The sequence below is a fragment of the Neofelis nebulosa genome, chromosome 2 (genome assembly GCF_028018385.1).
Source record: "Neofelis nebulosa isolate mNeoNeb1 chromosome 2, mNeoNeb1.pri, whole genome shotgun sequence".
In the NCBI taxonomy this organism is placed as follows: Eukaryota; Metazoa; Chordata; class Mammalia; order Carnivora; family Felidae; genus Neofelis; species Neofelis nebulosa.
Window position 1 is genome coordinate 31,001,018 of NC_080783.1, and position 18,473 is coordinate 31,019,490.

The following is an 18,473-nucleotide window of genomic DNA, read 5'->3' on the forward strand; positions in this document are numbered from 1 at the left end:
ACCTTGGTTAATTAAGCATGGAATCATTTGAATCTAATAGCCAAAGGGAATAAAATAATATATCAGTTAAATGAGGTTCATCTAAGATTTCAAACGAAAATTCTGGCATGATTTATGATATTAAATAATTTGGCATTTGAAGGTATGAAGTTTTCACTTCGTAAGAGGATAAAAAACAGTCAAGGGATCGGAGCCCCATGTCATTTGCAAAGGTAGTCGCAGGGATGAGTAAATATGGTAGTGTAGGAATACACTGAGCTCAGCAGCTATTAGGGGAGTGGCCACACACATGTGTATCTTTTTTTTTTTCCCTCAGCAAAAGCAATATTCCTAAGTGAAGGTCAAATCCACATGACCAACATTGTTAACTTTTGAATCTCGATCATGCCAGGCAGGAGGAACTTGCTTGCTTGAAATAGAGTTCATTCCACTTGCAGAAGCCAGCATTTAATAGCAGGCAAGCTTGGCAGGTAGAAATTATAAATACATTTGAAATTTTCTCAGCTCGTTTTACCCACCAGGGGTTGCTGTGATTTTCAGGATAATTTAAAGATAAGGCAGCAGGTCAGAACATGAAACATTAAAGAGGTTAACAAAGAAATGGCACAATGTTTTTTTTTTTCCTCCCCGATAAAGGAAAGAAGACACACACATGCGTGTGCGTGTCTATGCACTTACATGACAAACAACAAACTCTCTCCTTCTCTCTCTGTCTCTCTGAAACTCTCGAAACTACAGGCAACGAATCAATAGAAAAACCTTTCATTTGTCATGATCCTTCCTAAACGGACACTTTGCATAAGAAAACAAGAATTTTGGTTATCAGGGATAGAAAAGAACTGGCAGAGCATGTCTGTTTCAGAACACAGCCAACAAAGCCCTCTTTCCTTAGCGCAGTTTTATTTCACTGCAGACAGCGCAGTTTCACCTTCGGATTCTATTACCAACGCTAATCTCAAAGTCCCTTTTGCAAAAACGTTCCTTATGTGAACACCTCTTTAATAAACTCTCACCCAGTCAGGGGGTGAAGACATCAAAGGCTCTTCGAGCCTGGGATTCTGGAAGGATTACCTTTGAAACACACAGTTCTTTTGGTAAAGATACTAGAAAGAGCTAGATAGTTGTGAGGCTAGTACATGAATTCCTCTCACCTGATTTTGAACCCAGCCTGCCACTGATGGCATGAAGGTTGGGTACATGTGCTTCTAAATTTGTGATCCCAACCAGTTGTCCTGCCTTCAGGAGGAAGGACATGGACCCGCAAATGAAAGAATTCAGCACAGTTCTCGTGTGGCAGGTCAGGAGAAATGGCCAGGAAGTGGGCGCTCAGGCCTCTGGAATGACAGAGGGTCACATCCGAGAGACCGTCCTATCTTGGGACTTCCTGTGTAACTGCTGACCACATGCTCCCTTGGCTGTAAGTGTTAAGACTTTACAAGAAGCTAAGATAACAAGGAAGTAAGGAAGATTTAACTGTCAGAAAACAGGCAGAGCAGTGCTGTTAAAGGGGTTGAGAGCTCATGAAACAGCAAGGCTTAAGAAAAGGAACAGGACGGTTTCTCAGAGCAGGAAAACAATAAACATGGTTTGTTTTCTTCAAAGGAGATAGAAGAAGACAAAAGCAGGAAGTACTGTCCTTCCCTCATCCTGCCAGATTTTCAATGGAGAGTCAAGTGTGTGCATCAATCATGATAAGGGAGGAGAGACCAAAGTGATAACACCTTCAGTTTTTTGAAAGAAAAACACAAAAACGCATCACATAGCACACTGTTCTTCGGTTTGCTCTGTCAAAGAGTGCAGTGTGTGTCACACTAGGAAGCAGCTCACGTTGAAATAGTACCTGGCACGCCACACATGACCTCTCTTTAAACTTCCCGTAGGGGGGCGCCTGGGTGGCTCAGTCGGTTAAGCGTCCGACTTCGGCTCAGGTCACGATCTCGCGGTCTGCGGGTTCGAGCCCCGCGTCGGGCTCTGGGCTGATGGCTCAGAGCCTGGAGCCTGCTTCCAATTCTGTGTTTCCCTCTCTCTCTGCCCCTCCCCCGTTCATGCTGTGTCTTTCTCTGTCTGAAAAATAAATAAACGTTAAAAAAAAAAAAAAAAAAAAAACCTTAAAAAAAAAAAAAAAAAAAAAACTTCCCGTAGGATTCTTGCTACTTAGCACCCAAGGAAGGCATGTGGGCCAGACAAAGAGTACTATTCCATATTTCTCCAGAACGAAGATTCTGGGTCCACACTACTTTAGTGCTTATAATCCTCAAGAATGCGGTGCTTTGCTGTGGCTACAAAGCATATTCCACATATTTAGATAATCACAAGTCAAATAGTTTTTAAAGCGTCTAGACTGTTTGCCAGAGAATTCTAGGAGAATGAATACAAACCACAGGCCTGCCAAATTTGGTATAACACTAAAAAACAAAACAAAACAAAACAAAAAACCAAAAAGAACAAATAATTTATTTGTACTCATAATCTCACAGTTGCACAATTGATGTAATATGCTCCCTGGTGGGCTTGGCCTATGATGTCACTTTTGGGGACGGAAATCAAATTTCACTAAATTCTATTAAATGAGAATGAACTAATATATACAAGCTGCCTGACTTACCGATTCAGTTTCAAACAAAAAAAAATTTTTTTTTGGTAAGTCAGTATTTTGGATACCAGTATGTATTTTCAAACAATAATAAAAAATCTCTGTTCAAAACAGTGGTTAGTCCCAGGCAAGCCTGAATAAATCTCTTTTACCCATAATGTATCTAAAATATAGTATTACATTTTTATTGTATTTGATTCTACAGAGGTGGCAAGGTACTAGAATAATTGCAGCTGACATATATTGAGAACTTACAATTGGCCGGAAACTATGCCAAGAGCTTTGCATGGATGATCTCTTCTAATTTTCACAACAATCTTATGGTATAGATGAGGAAACTGAGCCTTAAGAATCATTTTGTGAGCTGCTCTAAACCACAAAGAAACATTGTATGATGGTGAGCTTGCAGAGTTGAACTCCAGAGACAATACTAAGTCTTAAGAAACCCAGGCCTCTAGTTCCCCTTAACAATAAGGGACCATCAATAGGTTACTTAACCAAACTGGACCTGTGTTTCTTCATGTACAAAGTTAGAGTCAGACATACAGATTCTTTGGGCTCCCTTTACTCTGAAAATTCTATTGTTACATTTATTAACTTCCAGATGTAGTTGTGTTTGATTGAGAATACATTCAGAGTTTCAAACTGGGGTAAGGTCAGCATCCCTCTCCCCCTTACCTGGGGCAGGCAGAAAGCTTCTAGGAAGAAGAAATTAGCTGTGGAATTAGGAATTCTAGAAGACATAGATAGGAAAGGGGTATAAGAAACTATTAGAGGAGAAACTAGGGTCTCATGAGAGTTTGAGTTCTTAGAGGGAGCTCTGTTATTAGGTTCCTTTGCTGGCTGGATTGTTTCTCTTTCTATGCAGGGTTTTACTCATTCCAGGACCATAGTTGAGGAGAATACCCAGTCAAACTTCTTTCGTTTTTCTTATCCCTGAAACAAGTACATAGTCCCAGCAAAGCTTCCTAAAAGTTTTATCTCAAGCAACCAAAGAATTGGACAAGAAGTGAAAGGGCTTCCTGTTATATATACACGCTGCCTCTTTCTAATTATTTCTTCTCACTGTGGCTCTTGGAGAGAAAGACCAAAGTCTTTAAGTGAGTAAGGGATTTAAAGAAAAATCCATCTGCATTTTAGAAAAAAAAAATATTCGGACTCCAAGTTTCTGCAGCATTTCTTTTTAGGAAGAATAAGAAGCTTCAGGGAGGAAGTGAGACTGAAATTCATGATTCTGCCTTCCAAAATGGCTGGGAATGGAGGAGTCAAGTGGAGGAAAAGAGGTGGGAAATATAGTCTTTATGGCTTATACCACCTAATCTTCTTCCCTTCCCTGTTTTACTGCAGATCTACCTAGAGCATTCAATAGGGCAAGGGGAAAAATGGACAAGATGATGTGAAAGAGAAGGAAGGACCAGAAATGTGGAGAGAAGGGGGTCCTTTGGTCAGTACTAAGGAGCATTAATATATGAGAGAGGCGATTCAGGAAGGCTGTATATTCAAACATGAATATAAACATAGATAACAGAATATCAGGCTTAGAGTAGATATCGTAGAGCTTATCTAGTCTTACCATGTTACCAATGGGAGAATTTTTTCTAGAGCATCTCTGACAAATGGTAAGGCAGTCTCTGTTTCAATATTCTAAGTTGCCTATTTTCTTCTTGGACAGCTCCAACAGTTAGAAACTACTGTAACTTGTAATATTATCACTTCCAAATATTTGTTTTGGTACCAGCTCAAGGAGGGGCGGGAAATTAGTCTTAACTATTTTTGCATCCCCAGAACCTCCAACTTAGTGCAGAGCATGTACTTAGTAAATTGACCGTCTAATTAATACGTAAGTATATTAATGGATATAAACTACCTGGAGAAACATATTAATCCATACAATTAACTCTTTACCTATTTTATAGCAATCAAAATATGCCCTAAATTTTCCTTTTTGCAGGCTAACTATAGTCAGTTTTCTCAACTAACCCTCACCGGTTCTGATGATGTAACTCTGGGAACCTATCATATTACCTATATGTACCTTTGTCATTTCTTATATAGATTCAAAAAAAATTAAAAAAAGAAGGCGTAATTAAAAGTCCTTTTATCACATCTATTCCTTTTTATTATTAGTCATAAAAGTCCTTTGAATTTTCTATAGTCTTCTTAAATACATACATCAATAATAAAATAATACGTGTTCACTATTTTAAAAATGAGAAAATTAAAATCTCTCATAATCCCAACATTCTGGGTGCATTTCCTGCCATTTGGGGGGGGGTTCTTTTGAAGATATTTTAATGTGATTTGATCATGCTATGGATATCATTAAAAAAATTTTTTTTAATGTTTATTTATTTTTGAGAGAGGCAGAACATGAGCAGGGGAGGGGCAGAGAGAGAGGGAGACACAGAATGCGAAGCAGGGTCCAGGCTCTGAGCTGTCAGCACAGAGCCCGACATGGGGCTCGAACTCACATATTGTGAGATCGTAAGCTGAGCTGAAGTCAGATGCTTAACCGACTGAGCCACCCAGGCACCCCAATTTTTTTTAATGACTACATATATCATCTTATACCTACTTTTTAACTTAATGCACTATGAGTATTTTCTCATGTTATTATCAGCTCTCCACAGAGACCATTTTAAGTATTATATTTCACTGAAGAGCTACCTAGTTATTTATCTAACTAATACCTCTGGCTGTACAGCACCCAATATATCACTACAATAAACAGGGCTTTAGAAAACAAATCCATGTACATGAATTTTTTCCACATCTTTCTTTGATGATCAGTTCAGGACAGATTACTAGAAGTGCAGTCAGTAGGTCAAAGGATATACATTTTTAACAAGACTTTTGAAATTCTCTTCCTCAGGATACATTTCCCAGCCCTCAAGACTAGATTCCTTTGTACCTGTTACTACAGGACCTTGCAATTCTTTTTCATAACCATCATCATTTTGAATACTTGGTTATATTTCTTTCCTTTTAGACTGCAAACTGCATTAAGGTAGGGCATGACCATTTTTGCTGACTGCGTTTTGCATAAAGCAAACATAGAGCACACAAAGGGTATTTTATTTAGTTGAATAATGTTAAATTGCTTCTTTAAAAGGGTGTTTGAATCGGTACCCCGGAAGCACTGTTGGCATTTATCCAACTCACTGCATTAACATCATAAAGCTATGATACCCCCAAATGGGACAAAATACTTAGTGTGATTCAATTTTTGTTACAGATGAAACCTGTGACTTAGAACTCATCTCTCAGCTATTATGAATTCACTCGGTATAGTAAACTCTGCACCGAAGATTCAGTGAGACTGTGACCTGAACATTACCAGCTCTCGGGGAAGAAAAGTTCCTTCTTGACGGGCGATGACCAGCGATGCTGTTTCTCCCTGCTTGGTGCTCCTCAGCATGGCCACGAGCTCTTCTTGAGTTCGTCCAGTGACATCTCTGCCATTTACCTAATGGATGCCATCATATGAACAGATCACAACACTTTTCGTCTCCTTCTACCCTAGATGGTTTCCACAGGTAAGCAGCAAATGGGCTCCTACAATTAATAAAGCTTGGAACAGATGAAACTGAACACATGAGCCCAAACCAACTATGCTCAAAGTACCAGTACCGCACTGACCATCATGACTGAGGTGCTAGATCCCTTTGTTTTTATATATTTAAACATTTTTTAACGTTTTATTTATTTTTGAGAGAGGCAGAGAGACAGAGCGTGAGTGGGAAAGGGGAAGAGAGAGAGGAAGACACACAATCTGAAGCCGTCTCCAGGCTCTGAGCTGTCAGCACAGAGCCTGACATGGGACTCAAACTCACAAACAGTGAGATCATGACCTGAGCCGAAGTCAGATGCTTAACTGACTGAGCCACCCAGGCGTCCCAGTGCTAGATCCCTTTAGATAGTCAGTAATTAATAGTTTCTCATAGGATATACATTCTTAGTAAGGGAAAATCAAAGTGAGAGCGGAGAATGATTCCTACAACGGGAAAGAAGTGGATTTCAGATGCTTAACTGGCACCATTTTCTGCCTAACGCTAAAAAGCAAACAATGGACTACAATCACACAGCAAATTTCTTTGGAAGTAAAAGTCTTTTGTTACAATTAGTGTTCTCCATCTTTGAAAATTATAGTCTCCAGGTCATCGTAGATTATTGGAAATTATAATTTGGAGCTGTATTAATTACTTGGTGCATCTTCTTTCATAACTAGAACTATATATAGTGTTGCTTCTATGCCATGAGAATGTTAAATAAAACCGGCCAGTTTCAACGAGGATGATTTCTTGAAAGGTAAGTTAACAATATATATTTCGCTAAGAAGATGATGCTATCACACAAAAATACATGGGAGGGGGGAATTCTCTTGCTTTGGGGGTGTTTCAAGTACATCTTTATAAGCCTAGATCAACCTGAGGCAGGCTGGCCTACGCCTGTGGGAAGTTTAAAGAAACTGTTACCAGAATATGGCTATAACTCTGAGACTTCTTAGCCATAATTGCATATATGATGAATTCCTGGATGATTCAAATTCCCAGGAACCCTAAGAGGTAGATATGAGAAGGAGGAAATAGGGAAGAGTTCTCAGTGTTACTTGTCCTTACATAACTGACTCTATGGGGGCTTAAAGTCAGTTTTTTTTTTTTAACATAATTAAAGTCCTTATCTTGTCTACAAGTGATAATTTTCAATTTTTATATTCAAAATATAAATATTAATGTATTTATGTAAACACCCAGGATACTTTACTGAAGATATTAGTTCTAATTCTTACCTCCAAAATTCTGTCCCCTGATTGCAGGCGGCCATCTTTTATTGCTGCTCCCTTTGGTAAAATGTTTTTTACAAAAATGGGACCAGGCCCATGTATGGAAGAGTCTCTGGTAACAACAGTGAAACCCAGTCCTTCAGGGCCTAGTGTGTAAGACCAGGAAAATGCACGATCACCTTAAGTAGAAACCTTAACAGCAAAATCTACCTAATTTAGACTAATGTCAAGTAAGTAAATATTTACATTCCAGGAAATATTTTAAACACACTTCAGTTGTTCTGGCTGCAAATACAGATTATAGTTCCTGACAGGCCATGATGGTTTCAAAGTGAATTTAGGGCCCAATGCAGATGTGTAACACTTTCGTTTATTGAGGTACCAGAAGAAATACCACATGTTATCCATAAACCCAGGAGATTGATTTCTCAGTAAACCATAAGAAGCCAAAGGCCATCTGACATGAGTTTCGTCAGGCACTCACTCAGCTAGCCTCCCTGCAGCTCCCTGCACCTGGGTCTCGATTCCTTGCATGCTGCGTCCCATTGTCCTCTCCCTCACTCTTGCATTTCCAATCTCTCTCTTCCAGTGTGTGGTTTTCACTTTATCTGAAGGTATGCTCAAATATCTGTACCCTAAAGAATGCTTACTTCAATCTTACTTCTTCTTCAGCCTTCCGTCACCAATGACCTACCCATGACCACATCCACTAATTTTTCCTATTCTGATCTGTCCCTTTCTCTAGCTTTGACACTTCTCCTCAGTTGTTTTCTTGAAATTAATGCCCCCCTCTGTGGTTTTCATACCTTTATTTTCTGATTATTTTCCTACCTCTCTGATCACATTATGTCTGTCACTCTCTCTTACCCACGGTTTTCCCACATGAACATAGATGTTTCCCAAGGCTCTTACCTGGTACGATTTGTTTTCTAGAGTCTCTGCCTTGGCCAGCTCCTGCTCCAATTACCATCTCCCTATAGATGACACCTAAATCTCTCTGGCCCTAATTTCTCTGGTGTCAGCTTCTTACATATGACCATGCACATATTTCCACCAGCATTTCAAACTTCACTATGACCTCCCTTCTCTAATTCAGATCCTGGGCTTTTCACATATACTCATCTTCTACAAACTCTAATTTCTAGTAATGGCATCACCATTGAACAAGCCACCTGCAATTCTCTCTCTCTCCCTTCTCCTACATCCAGTCACCAGACAAGGCATGCATGTTATATTTAGACAGATGCAATGTATCCTTTATTGATACTTCATTGTTTGATCTCATCTTCGGCAGATTAATCTTCCCAAAGTACAGCTGTGATGTCATAGTCTTTATTTTTGCATTTAAGGCTTTCTGATGGAGTCTTAAGTTATGTTCTGTGTCTGATTTATCTGTCCTCAAAGCACTCAATCCCATGTCTTAGACATAGCTGGATAATTTGTACAAAAAAAACAACAACAATGCATTTATATAAAAAGCCTAATTGCTAAGCACACTAGAGAATTTGTACTTCCTAGTCCATACAGTTTCTTCTCAGTACAGAATTCTTAAGGGGGGACAAAATTCTGACCAGAGGATCTCTCAGAATAACCACCATATCCTAATTAAAGGCATATGTTATTTTCTTTTGATATACGTTAATGAGTATTTTAAAACTACCTTGTGATCATTAAATTCTGTATTAATTCAGACAAAACTTTGAGATTTTGGTTTCTTTTGAACTGAGTCTTGAGAATCACATCAGATTGCAGAAGGCCGCAGAGGGGGAAGGGATTATCAGGAGGTTACAAAATAAACAAAAGCACAGAAGTGCATGAATGCTTATGTGTGTATATGTGTATAATACTGCATAAATATGCATGTATATGAATGCCCTAGTCTCACTGATCTGGGCTTGAAATGCATAGAAAAGTTGGAAAAGATAAAGGTAAGGTTATACATGCTTTTGAAATTAAGTATGTTTTGAGAAACTGTTTGGAATGTTGAATTAGCGAAATTTCACTTACATCATTATATATAATAATTATCCATTATAATGATCACATACTTGCTTTTTTGAGAACTAAATGTTTAGCTGGTATAAAACTATCTTAGAGAACCAGAAATAATATATGTGGTTTTTAGACTCTATCTACAAGGTGCTACAAAAATCACTCATCTTGCTGCAAAAAGGGCTCCACCGAATTTCAGTGCTTCTTTAGTGTTACGTTTTTCTCAGGTTTGCAATGGTTCTTTCCATTTGCCAACCTGTCTTTATCATTTTTGCTTTTGTTTCAAATACACTATACTCTCCAGAAGGAAAGAATAAGAAAGTAGTACAATTTCAAGAAACTTAGGTAACTTACTTAAATCTATTCTTCGATACAATTAAATGAAGGGAGAATGAACAAAATTAGCCTTAATGCATTTCTCTTAACCAATTTTACATGTTACAATAATAGAATGCTATTAAGCATCGTGTAATAATTACCTTTCTTTAGGTCAATCTTAATTTTCTTTGCATTTTTCTTGCTGCCAAACCCCATGAGAGGGGAGAGTGAGGGAGAGGATGGCTTTCTACCCAGTCTTGGGACTCGAGGGCTCTTGTTTTGTTGCAGGGAAGTCGATGCATCCTCTTCAGGACGCCCTGTTCCTGTGAGACTTGCTGTTTTTATTCCTGATATTCCATGGACAGGAGGAGGCAGCTTTGTTCTCAAAACGCCATCATTGTCACCAAAAATGTTAAGCGGTCCAATGACTGATTTTTCATACTGGTCACGGTTTTGAGGTGGAAGCACATTGAGGAGGACGCTTGGGGACTTCATTGCCTGGCGGAAGACATCTTGAGCCCTTCAAAGAGAGGGAGTAAATGTGTCACGACACCATGCTCTAGCGTGGCCCCTAATGCACCCCAAACCATGGCAACAGGAGTGCACAGTAGCACAGGGAAAGGAGAAACTGTCACTATTACTACCAGGATGGCTGCAAACTAAGTACTAGTTACCACTTAGGACTTGACCACGAGGTACCCAGACACGGGGCTGGCGACACTTGGGTCACTAACATGGACAATTCTCTCATTTGATCTTTTTTTTTTTTTTTTTTTTTTAAAGTTTATTTATTTTTGAGACAGAGAGAGACAGAGCATGAACAGGGGAGGAGCAGAGAGAGAGGGAGACACAGAATCTGAAACAGGCTCCAGGCCCTGAGCTGTCAGCACAGAGTCCGAAGCGGGGCTCGAACTCACGGACCGTGAGATCATGACCTGAGCTGAAGTTGGATGCTTAACCGACCGAGCCACCCAGGCGCCCCTCATTTGATCTTTTTAACAACTTTCCTAATCTTCTCATTTCCTCTTCGGTAAGTATAATTCACTCTTATTTTGCAAAATGAGGAAAATGAGGCTCAGAGAGATCAAACAACCCGTCCAAGGACCCACAACTTTTGAGTATTTCCGAATCTGAAAATCCGCCCAGAGGCAATTACTAAAGTAGATATAAAAGCAAACTTTAATTTTAGATGAAAAAAATTATTTTGTATTACTGACCAGATTATCAACTCGTTTCCTTTTAGGGCTTTATTCGAAAGTACAGGTCTTCCCTGAAATGCGCTGTGTTCCAGAATTTCAATTCTGACACAAACATTTCCTCCTGGAGATATTGATGATACTGGTTGTACCAAATGTCATAGCGAATTATCAATCTAATACGCACCCTCCCTGCTATTCTCTTATAGAGTGCCTGTATTTTTTACTTTTTTGTCTTAGTCCTGGGTGTTTTGCCTCAAATTTCCTACTACCTTTTGTCTCCTTCATCCTTATGCCTCCTTGTGCCCCCTGACTACCTTGCCCAGCCTGTCTTGCCAACATGATCTACCCAAAAGGGTTACAGGAAAGCTGGGAGCCAGTAAATTCTTTCTTCTCCTCTTTCTCAAAACTCAGAAGTGATGGGGGAACCCCAGCAGCCCTCTGGTGACCACGACACAACTTAAAGAGAGCAGCCACTTAGTAAGGATGACAAAGCAGAAAGATGGAAAACGCCTCTCTTGCTGATGCTTGAGGAACTGCCTGCCGTACCACCTCTGGACTGCCGCCTTTGCACTTGGTTGTCTTTAGGAAAAAAATTAATCATCTTGTTTAAGCTTCCTTTATTTTAGGTCTGTGTCCTTAACAGCCATACCAAATAATAATTAATCATAATTCCAACTGCCATCTGAGCGCCCCTCCCCCACCCACCAACCTCCACTTCAACCTTACTTCTCCATGTTGGTGGGGGAGGGGGAGAAGATCTCACAGAGGCAGCCCAACTCCTCTGGTCAGTTCCTTGCCTGGGAGTCAGTTTCTACTCCACACTACCTTCATACTGAATGTTCATGAGCCTCCGTTTCCACATTGCATACCTATCAAGTTCTTGTAAAAAGTAGAATGGTTATTATTATTTTAAGAAATAGGCGTTTCGGTCTTTCTTCTTTTTTTTTTTTTTTTTCGAGAATAAGATTTGTTTACTTATTTATTTGTTTGAGAGACGGTGTGAGTGAGTGAGGGGCAGAGAGAGAAGGAAACAGATTCCCACGAGGGGCAGAAAGAGAGAGAGAGAATCCCATGCTAATAGCATGGAGCCCAAAGTGGGCAGGGCCTGAACTCACCTGAAGTGAGATCTTGACCTGAGCTGAAGTCAGATGCTTAACCGACTGAGACACCCAGGCTCCCCACAGTCTTTATTTCTTTCCACACTTAAGCAACCAGTGCCCACAGGCCCTCCTACCCACAACCACTTATACTGCCTGCCCCCAACTCCTGGTGCCATCAAACATACAAATACTGACAGAGAATGGTACGGAGAATGTAGACAATGAGTTGTTTTGGTCAGAAACAGGAGAAGCTGGTGGTCATTACTAAGGAATATTAATTAGTATTTGTTCCCTTGTTCCGGAACCCCCCACTGCAACGCCAACATACATTTAAAAAAATGGGCATCAGCACTGCATACTCTAATTCTTGGCTATGAGAACCTATTCCCATAACATTTTCACATGCAGAAAAATGATTTCTTGGGGGAGAATATTTTATTTTGTTTTTTTCATTTGCTTCTATTACTGAGTCCTCACTGAAATCTCTCACAGATGTTTAGGTTTAAGGAAGACTGCAGACACAAAGCTGGTTAATTAATAAGCTGAACTAACAGTCTGTGAAAAGAGTCATTAAATACCAGTTTAACTGACCCATATCCCAAGCAAAACAAACCCATCTATCGGTGATCCAGACAACCAGGCGGGAAGGCTTGGGGTATTCCGCAGTTTACTATTCCTGTGGCTGACAGGGACATGTGCAGGCTGCCTTCAAGGAAGCTCACACATAAGATGCATTTGAAAATGGATGTCCTGGGGTCATTCAAAGGCGACTGACCAGACATTCTACCTACTACCTACAGTTCTGATCACTAAGAGCTCAGTGATGATTTTAAGTACTCCAGGGATCAACACAGTAAATAAAACAATGGAAAAAAAAAATGCTTACTGAGCAAAGGTTTTGTCTACGAGGTCCACGTGGTTGATTTTTACGATACATTCATTTTCATGAAATAGTCCCTCCCGCTTGGACCTGCTATTTTCTTCAATGCCGCGGATGAAGAGTCCTAGAATCCTAAATGCAAAATTGAGGTTGAAATAGAATTACTGAGTAATAATATGCTAATTATTTCTCCGCTTGCAACTATTCAGAAGTATCGATTTCTCTTTGTGAAAGAAATTACCCTTTATATTCAGGCAACCGTTTGTCACTTAAATCCTTAGTTAAAAAAAAAAAAAATCCACTGAAAAGAGAAAGCCCTTCAAGACAGATGCACATCAACAGTGACCCGGAGTACAATGGTCCACCACTCCATTGCCATGTTTGTGGTATTCTTAGAAAAGACCCCTACAGCTCAGTGGAGTTGAGGATACCGAGGCCTCTGGCTTGGAGAAGGCTGACTGTAATGGGTTAGTGCTGAGACAACCTGAGGCATAATAGTGGGAGAGGATTAGGCATTCACCGCACTTTTGCGCAGCCTTACTACCTGTTCCAGTAATTTGCATTTTAAGAAGAAAGCAGACACCTAAGCACAGGTCATCATGCTCAGTTTAAAAGGCGGTTCAGTCCCATTTGTTAGTGCCCCTGAAACAAGTACGTGTGGAGCATTTCCCATGCTCAGGATGGAGGAATAGGAGACACGGCTACAGGACCAGGACAATGAGTCAGTATGAGCTTGGCACTCAGTAGAAATTAAAAGCAAAAAGCAAAAACCTACAGACATCCAGAAGTCCAGTCTTCATAGGAGGATCTGGGGGGAGAATGGGATGTAAACTGGTTCAGAAGAATGAGTAGGATTTAGGTAGGGGGAGAAAGGGATACACCTGGTGGCAGGATGAAGGCTGTGTGTTTATGTGGGGAGCCAACACTGGATGGGGAGGCCAGAGCCACACAGAGGGGCCTCGGACACTAGTTGATGGACTCAATCGAATGAGGCTGGAAATAGCAGTACAGTCACCACTCACTGCTTCTGAGGGAGACGGTGACATGATGGGGCAGGGCTTTGGGAAGACTTGTCTGAAACTGCAACCAGTAAGCATTGGGATTCAGAGAAGAGAGCCGGAGGCTAATGGTGCTTTGTGGCTGTGGCTCAGAGTCAGGAGGGAAGGGGTTGAAAAAATGTCAATTACAGGAGAAAGAAAACGATAGCAATCAAGAATTAGATTGTGTGTGTGTGTATATGTGACTCTTACATTTTGGTAGTATCTAAACCCAAAACTAAGACATCAAACTTGTGTATGTTCCAGCTATTTCTCATGCGACCTAGCTTCCTCCTGGGGCATGTCAGGGTCCTAGCTGTGTTCCCAGAATAAGACAGAGAGATAACGTTTTCCAAGAGGAATCTGCTGGGCATGGAGAAACAGCCATCTCCTTGTCCCTCGTCCTCTTGTCTTTCTGCTTTCTCATTCTTTCTTTCTTTTTTTTTTTTTTTTGTATACAGGCCTTGTATGTTATCACACAGCCCCTTTGTATTAAATCTCAGATCTGAATAAACTATGAGAACATTTTGTACGTGGATAACAGGGGCATCCATGGAGGAAGGGCAATCTCTAATGAAAGTGGAGGAGAAAACCATCTTCCCATTTAGAGCAGCCTCACAGTGAGCCCTTTGCCCCCAGGACCCAGTTCATTTAATGAGCTCGTGTCATCTGAAGATGGCAAGGGGTGGCACATGCGGTGGTATTTAGGTTTCTACTCCAGTGGATGCAGGAGACAGTCATGCCACCTATAGTAGGGAAGGCTCAGGGTCATGGGCACAAGTGTACAGGGGGTGTTTTATACACTGCATTCCTGGTTCTATGTTAGTAAATTCACAATATTCTGTGTGGAAGAGAAAAGGGGCCAAAGCTACTATTTGATAAAGGATCTGAGATTCAAATTAATATTTTTAAGAAACTAATCCTACCTTAATCTCATAACATAATATTAAAAAATGACCTAGTCGACATGCAAAAGAAGAAGAAGAAGAAATAGAACAAAATAGTGTTTCTTCCTAAATGCAACAACTCTGTAATAGTTCACATTTTGGATTTTTGTTTTGGTGGATTCACAATAACATGATCCATTAGGAGGCTCACATGTGGTTATAAACTCGTTTATGTAAGCGATATTTTTTTAACAAGCATTCAAGTCTTCCTTTAATTTAATTCAGTACATCATCAGTCATGTAATGTTACTCCCTAGGATTTAATTTCACATTTTGGGAGATGAATTAATTCTTTCAGGCCACTGGGTTGCAATTTAGCTGGCATATTACAGCTGGAGTATGCGATGTGAACCTCGCTGATCCAAATAACCTAACTTTCCATGAAAAATTTATTGACAGGATAAGCTCAACTGTAAAACCCTTGTGTCAGAGGTAATTTTGGTAAAATGTAAAACTGACTGATTTTATTAGTTTGGTTCCTGGCAACAAACCACTCCTGCCTTCTCTTCCACAGAAGGGATGGATTCCCTCCAGTTTGATTTCATCCAGACCAGTGTGAGAAGGCTTAGAAAAGAATCTCTCACTATCCTCTTTGCCCCAAAGTTGTGGGCTGTGGTCTTCGTGTCCTCTGGGACCAAGGCTCTGGGGACTTAAAGACCAATGCTGGGGAGGAGCCAGTTAATTTGCATTTGTGAGCAGTGCTAAAGGAGGCTGAAATCCACTGCCCCACAGAACAAGAGGGGGGGACAATTGCTTCTTTTTCTTCTAATAATCGTTTAGAAGCTAACCCACCCCACACTCCTTGACCTCTTCTGCTTTTCTCACCGTATCACGGGCTTTGGCCACTCTACGAGCTTTGCAATTTTATCCAAACGTGTCCTATCCTTACATTATGTGTTGATCCTCACCCACCCGTTCCTTCTTCTCTGTCGTATTTAGCTGTCTTTACTAGGAAACTAAGGTATACTATGCTATCTTTACTGGAAAACAATTAGATTTCATGCTTTTAATTCTAAAACAAAACTACATTATTTTTTCTCTTAAGCCAATGAAATGAAAGTGCTTTTTACTTTGCAAGAACTCAGTTTTGTGTATATTTGTTTTGTTTCTTACTGTGCAAGCCAAGGGGCCTCCATACAAGTGGCATTCAACACCCTAAGCTATGGTACCTAATGAATCCATTGAGGCCTTATCTAGTACAGCCACCATTGTATTGCACTCAGGGTTTCCTATTCAACAACAGGTATGGCAGTGTTTTTCTAAAAGAAAAACTATATATATATATATATATATATATATATATATATATATATAGAGAGAGAGAGAGAGAGAGAGAGAGAGAGAGAAATTGGAAGCAAAGTCAATTACAGTAGTCTTAGTAAATAATTAAATGTAAATTCTAATTTAAAATAATGACACAAGCCAATAAAAGGAAGGAAATTAAGCACTAAATATACCACTATGACCTTAACTCACCCACCCCCCCCCCCCAGCCCCCGTGCTCACACACTGAAACCATATGGCATTATGAAGTCAGACACTTGTGTGACACGCTCTGTACTCAGTTGCATCTAAACACATGGGTTGAGTTAAGTGTGCTGTTTCAGCCTGTACTCATTACTTCTTAACTTTTATTGGCTCATGTCTCCACTTCCATATTATTTTTTATGTTTTTTAATTAAATTTCCTTTCTATAATACTAATGGATAGCAAAAAAAAAAATATACAACTATTTCACCAAGTTACTAAACAGTTGACCATGAACTTATAAAAGTTCACTTGTGAACCAGGCTTTTTCGTTTTAGCCATAATATTAATAATACTGATAATTTACACATTCATATGTTGTGTGTTTTACAAGGAGTTTTCATAGTTTTAATGTCATTTAATCCTCATAACCTTTATGTGAAGTAGGTATTCACAAGAGGCAAGCTTAGAGGACTTGCTCAAAGTTATGAAAGAGAGAACACTGAGATTCAAATCCAATTGTTCTGAATCCAAGTGTAACACTCTTTCTATTCTTCAAGGCTTATGCGAGAAATCAGAACCAGGAAGGAGAAGGGAAGAAATCAATACATTTTAGTGTGTTTTCTCATTTGATGTAAAAGATGGTGATTTCTGGTCTATAGGGTCAACCTGTTTTCCGAACTATTGAAAATGACGTATGGTGACTGTCACATCGTACATTTCTTCATGTTTTGGAAATTGGGATGGTCTTGTGTTCTATTCCAGCTTCATTAAGCTAAAGGGCCTGGTAATTTAACTGCTCTGGCATTTCACAAAGCTCTATCAGTATACTTCTGCCAAAAGCCATTAGAATTTCTCATGACAACTGGATAAATACTCTTCCTGTCTATCAAAAACAACCTCAGCTTGTCCTGTGCCATAACCCATAACATTTATAAACACACTTATTAACACATACAGGAAATGAAACAATAAGAGCCACTAGCTTTTCAGTTCATTTCTTTTTAGAGAACACTCATTCCAGCAAGAGCTTGGCATCAGATGTTATTTGCAAAAAAAGGTGATGACTTTGCAATTACAGGTAGCAGATGGCTACCTGCTGAAAATGATGCCAACCAAAATATCATGACTAAATCTGCTTTTCCTGCTATGTGGCAGACTGAACTGAATAAATATTCAGAATCAGTAAATGAATACTATATAACCTTTGGGAAAATTTTTGCTCTAGAAAGAGCAATGGAGTGAGGGGGTATGGATCTGGATTTTGTGTGACTTTGAAAAAATTCAACTGACTTTTCTGGACTTTGCTTTGCTACGCTAAAATAAGACATTCTGCCTTTTCAGTGAAGCATTTGATATAAGAAAAATTAATTTAGCAAATTAATTAAAATCATATCCTGAGTGAGAAACTGATTTTCTTTTAAGAAAAGCCCTTTCTTTTAACATAGCCCTTGTCAATATCAATCTGTGCTAAAGGCAGTCATCTTATTGCACAATGACATAATATCTGATACTAGTTTTGTAAAGTTGTTAAAAGAATAGTAATATTAACTCTCAGACACATACTTTAATTTCCATCAGTAAAACAAGTTTTATATTCAGTTAGGTGGACATGAATTTCAAGAAATGCTGACATCTAAATTCTCATTTGCCACTATGGATTTAACAATATAATTTCAAAAGGATGTGGTATACTATTTTTAAATGATTACAGTATAATTTCAAAAGGATGTGGTATACTATTTTTAAATGATTACATTTTATTTTAGAAAAAAACTAGCCCAATGGCATTTTACTTATACTTAAAATCATGAAAACACATAGCTTCTGATACAGCTACTTATAAAGCTAGAATATTTATTATCCTAAGTTCTATATACCTGAGCAGTATCAGGAAATATCAGTTTGGATTACTATACTCACTTTTGAATTGTATTTAGGAACATGAAAAAAATTCAGTGGCAATATTTGCCTAAAAATACGTTAACATCTTTTCCAAGCATTCTGTTTACTACATGTCACTGATATGCAGAAACTGTTATAGATATTATTTATTTTCCATTGTATCCTATAAGGAAATGACTTTGTTTCCAACACGTAAGTGGCCAACAGACATTATATATTGAGGTATCTATCTGAATAACAGAGATATACACT

At 39.3% G+C, this 18,473-nt stretch overlaps 1 protein-coding gene across 4 annotated transcripts in view; it reads right to left on the reverse strand.

Moving 5' to 3' along the window:
• PARD3B (par-3 family cell polarity regulator beta) overlaps positions 1 to 18,473 on the reverse strand; it is a 1,004,898-nt gene that overhangs the window by 439,718 nt on the left and 546,707 nt on the right. For all 4 annotated transcript variants that reach the window (XM_058707885.1, XM_058707913.1, XM_058707904.1 and 1 more), the window contains 4 exons: positions 12,872 to 12,997; positions 9,848 to 10,206; positions 7,383 to 7,522; positions 5,931 to 6,059 (listed from right to left, as the gene is read on the reverse strand). In XM_058707885.1, the coding sequence (XP_058563868.1) occupies positions 5,931 to 6,059; positions 7,383 to 7,522; positions 9,848 to 10,206; positions 12,872 to 12,997 (754 nt within the window). The remainder of the gene's footprint in view (positions 1 to 5,930; positions 6,060 to 7,382; positions 7,523 to 9,847; positions 10,207 to 12,871; positions 12,998 to 18,473) is intronic.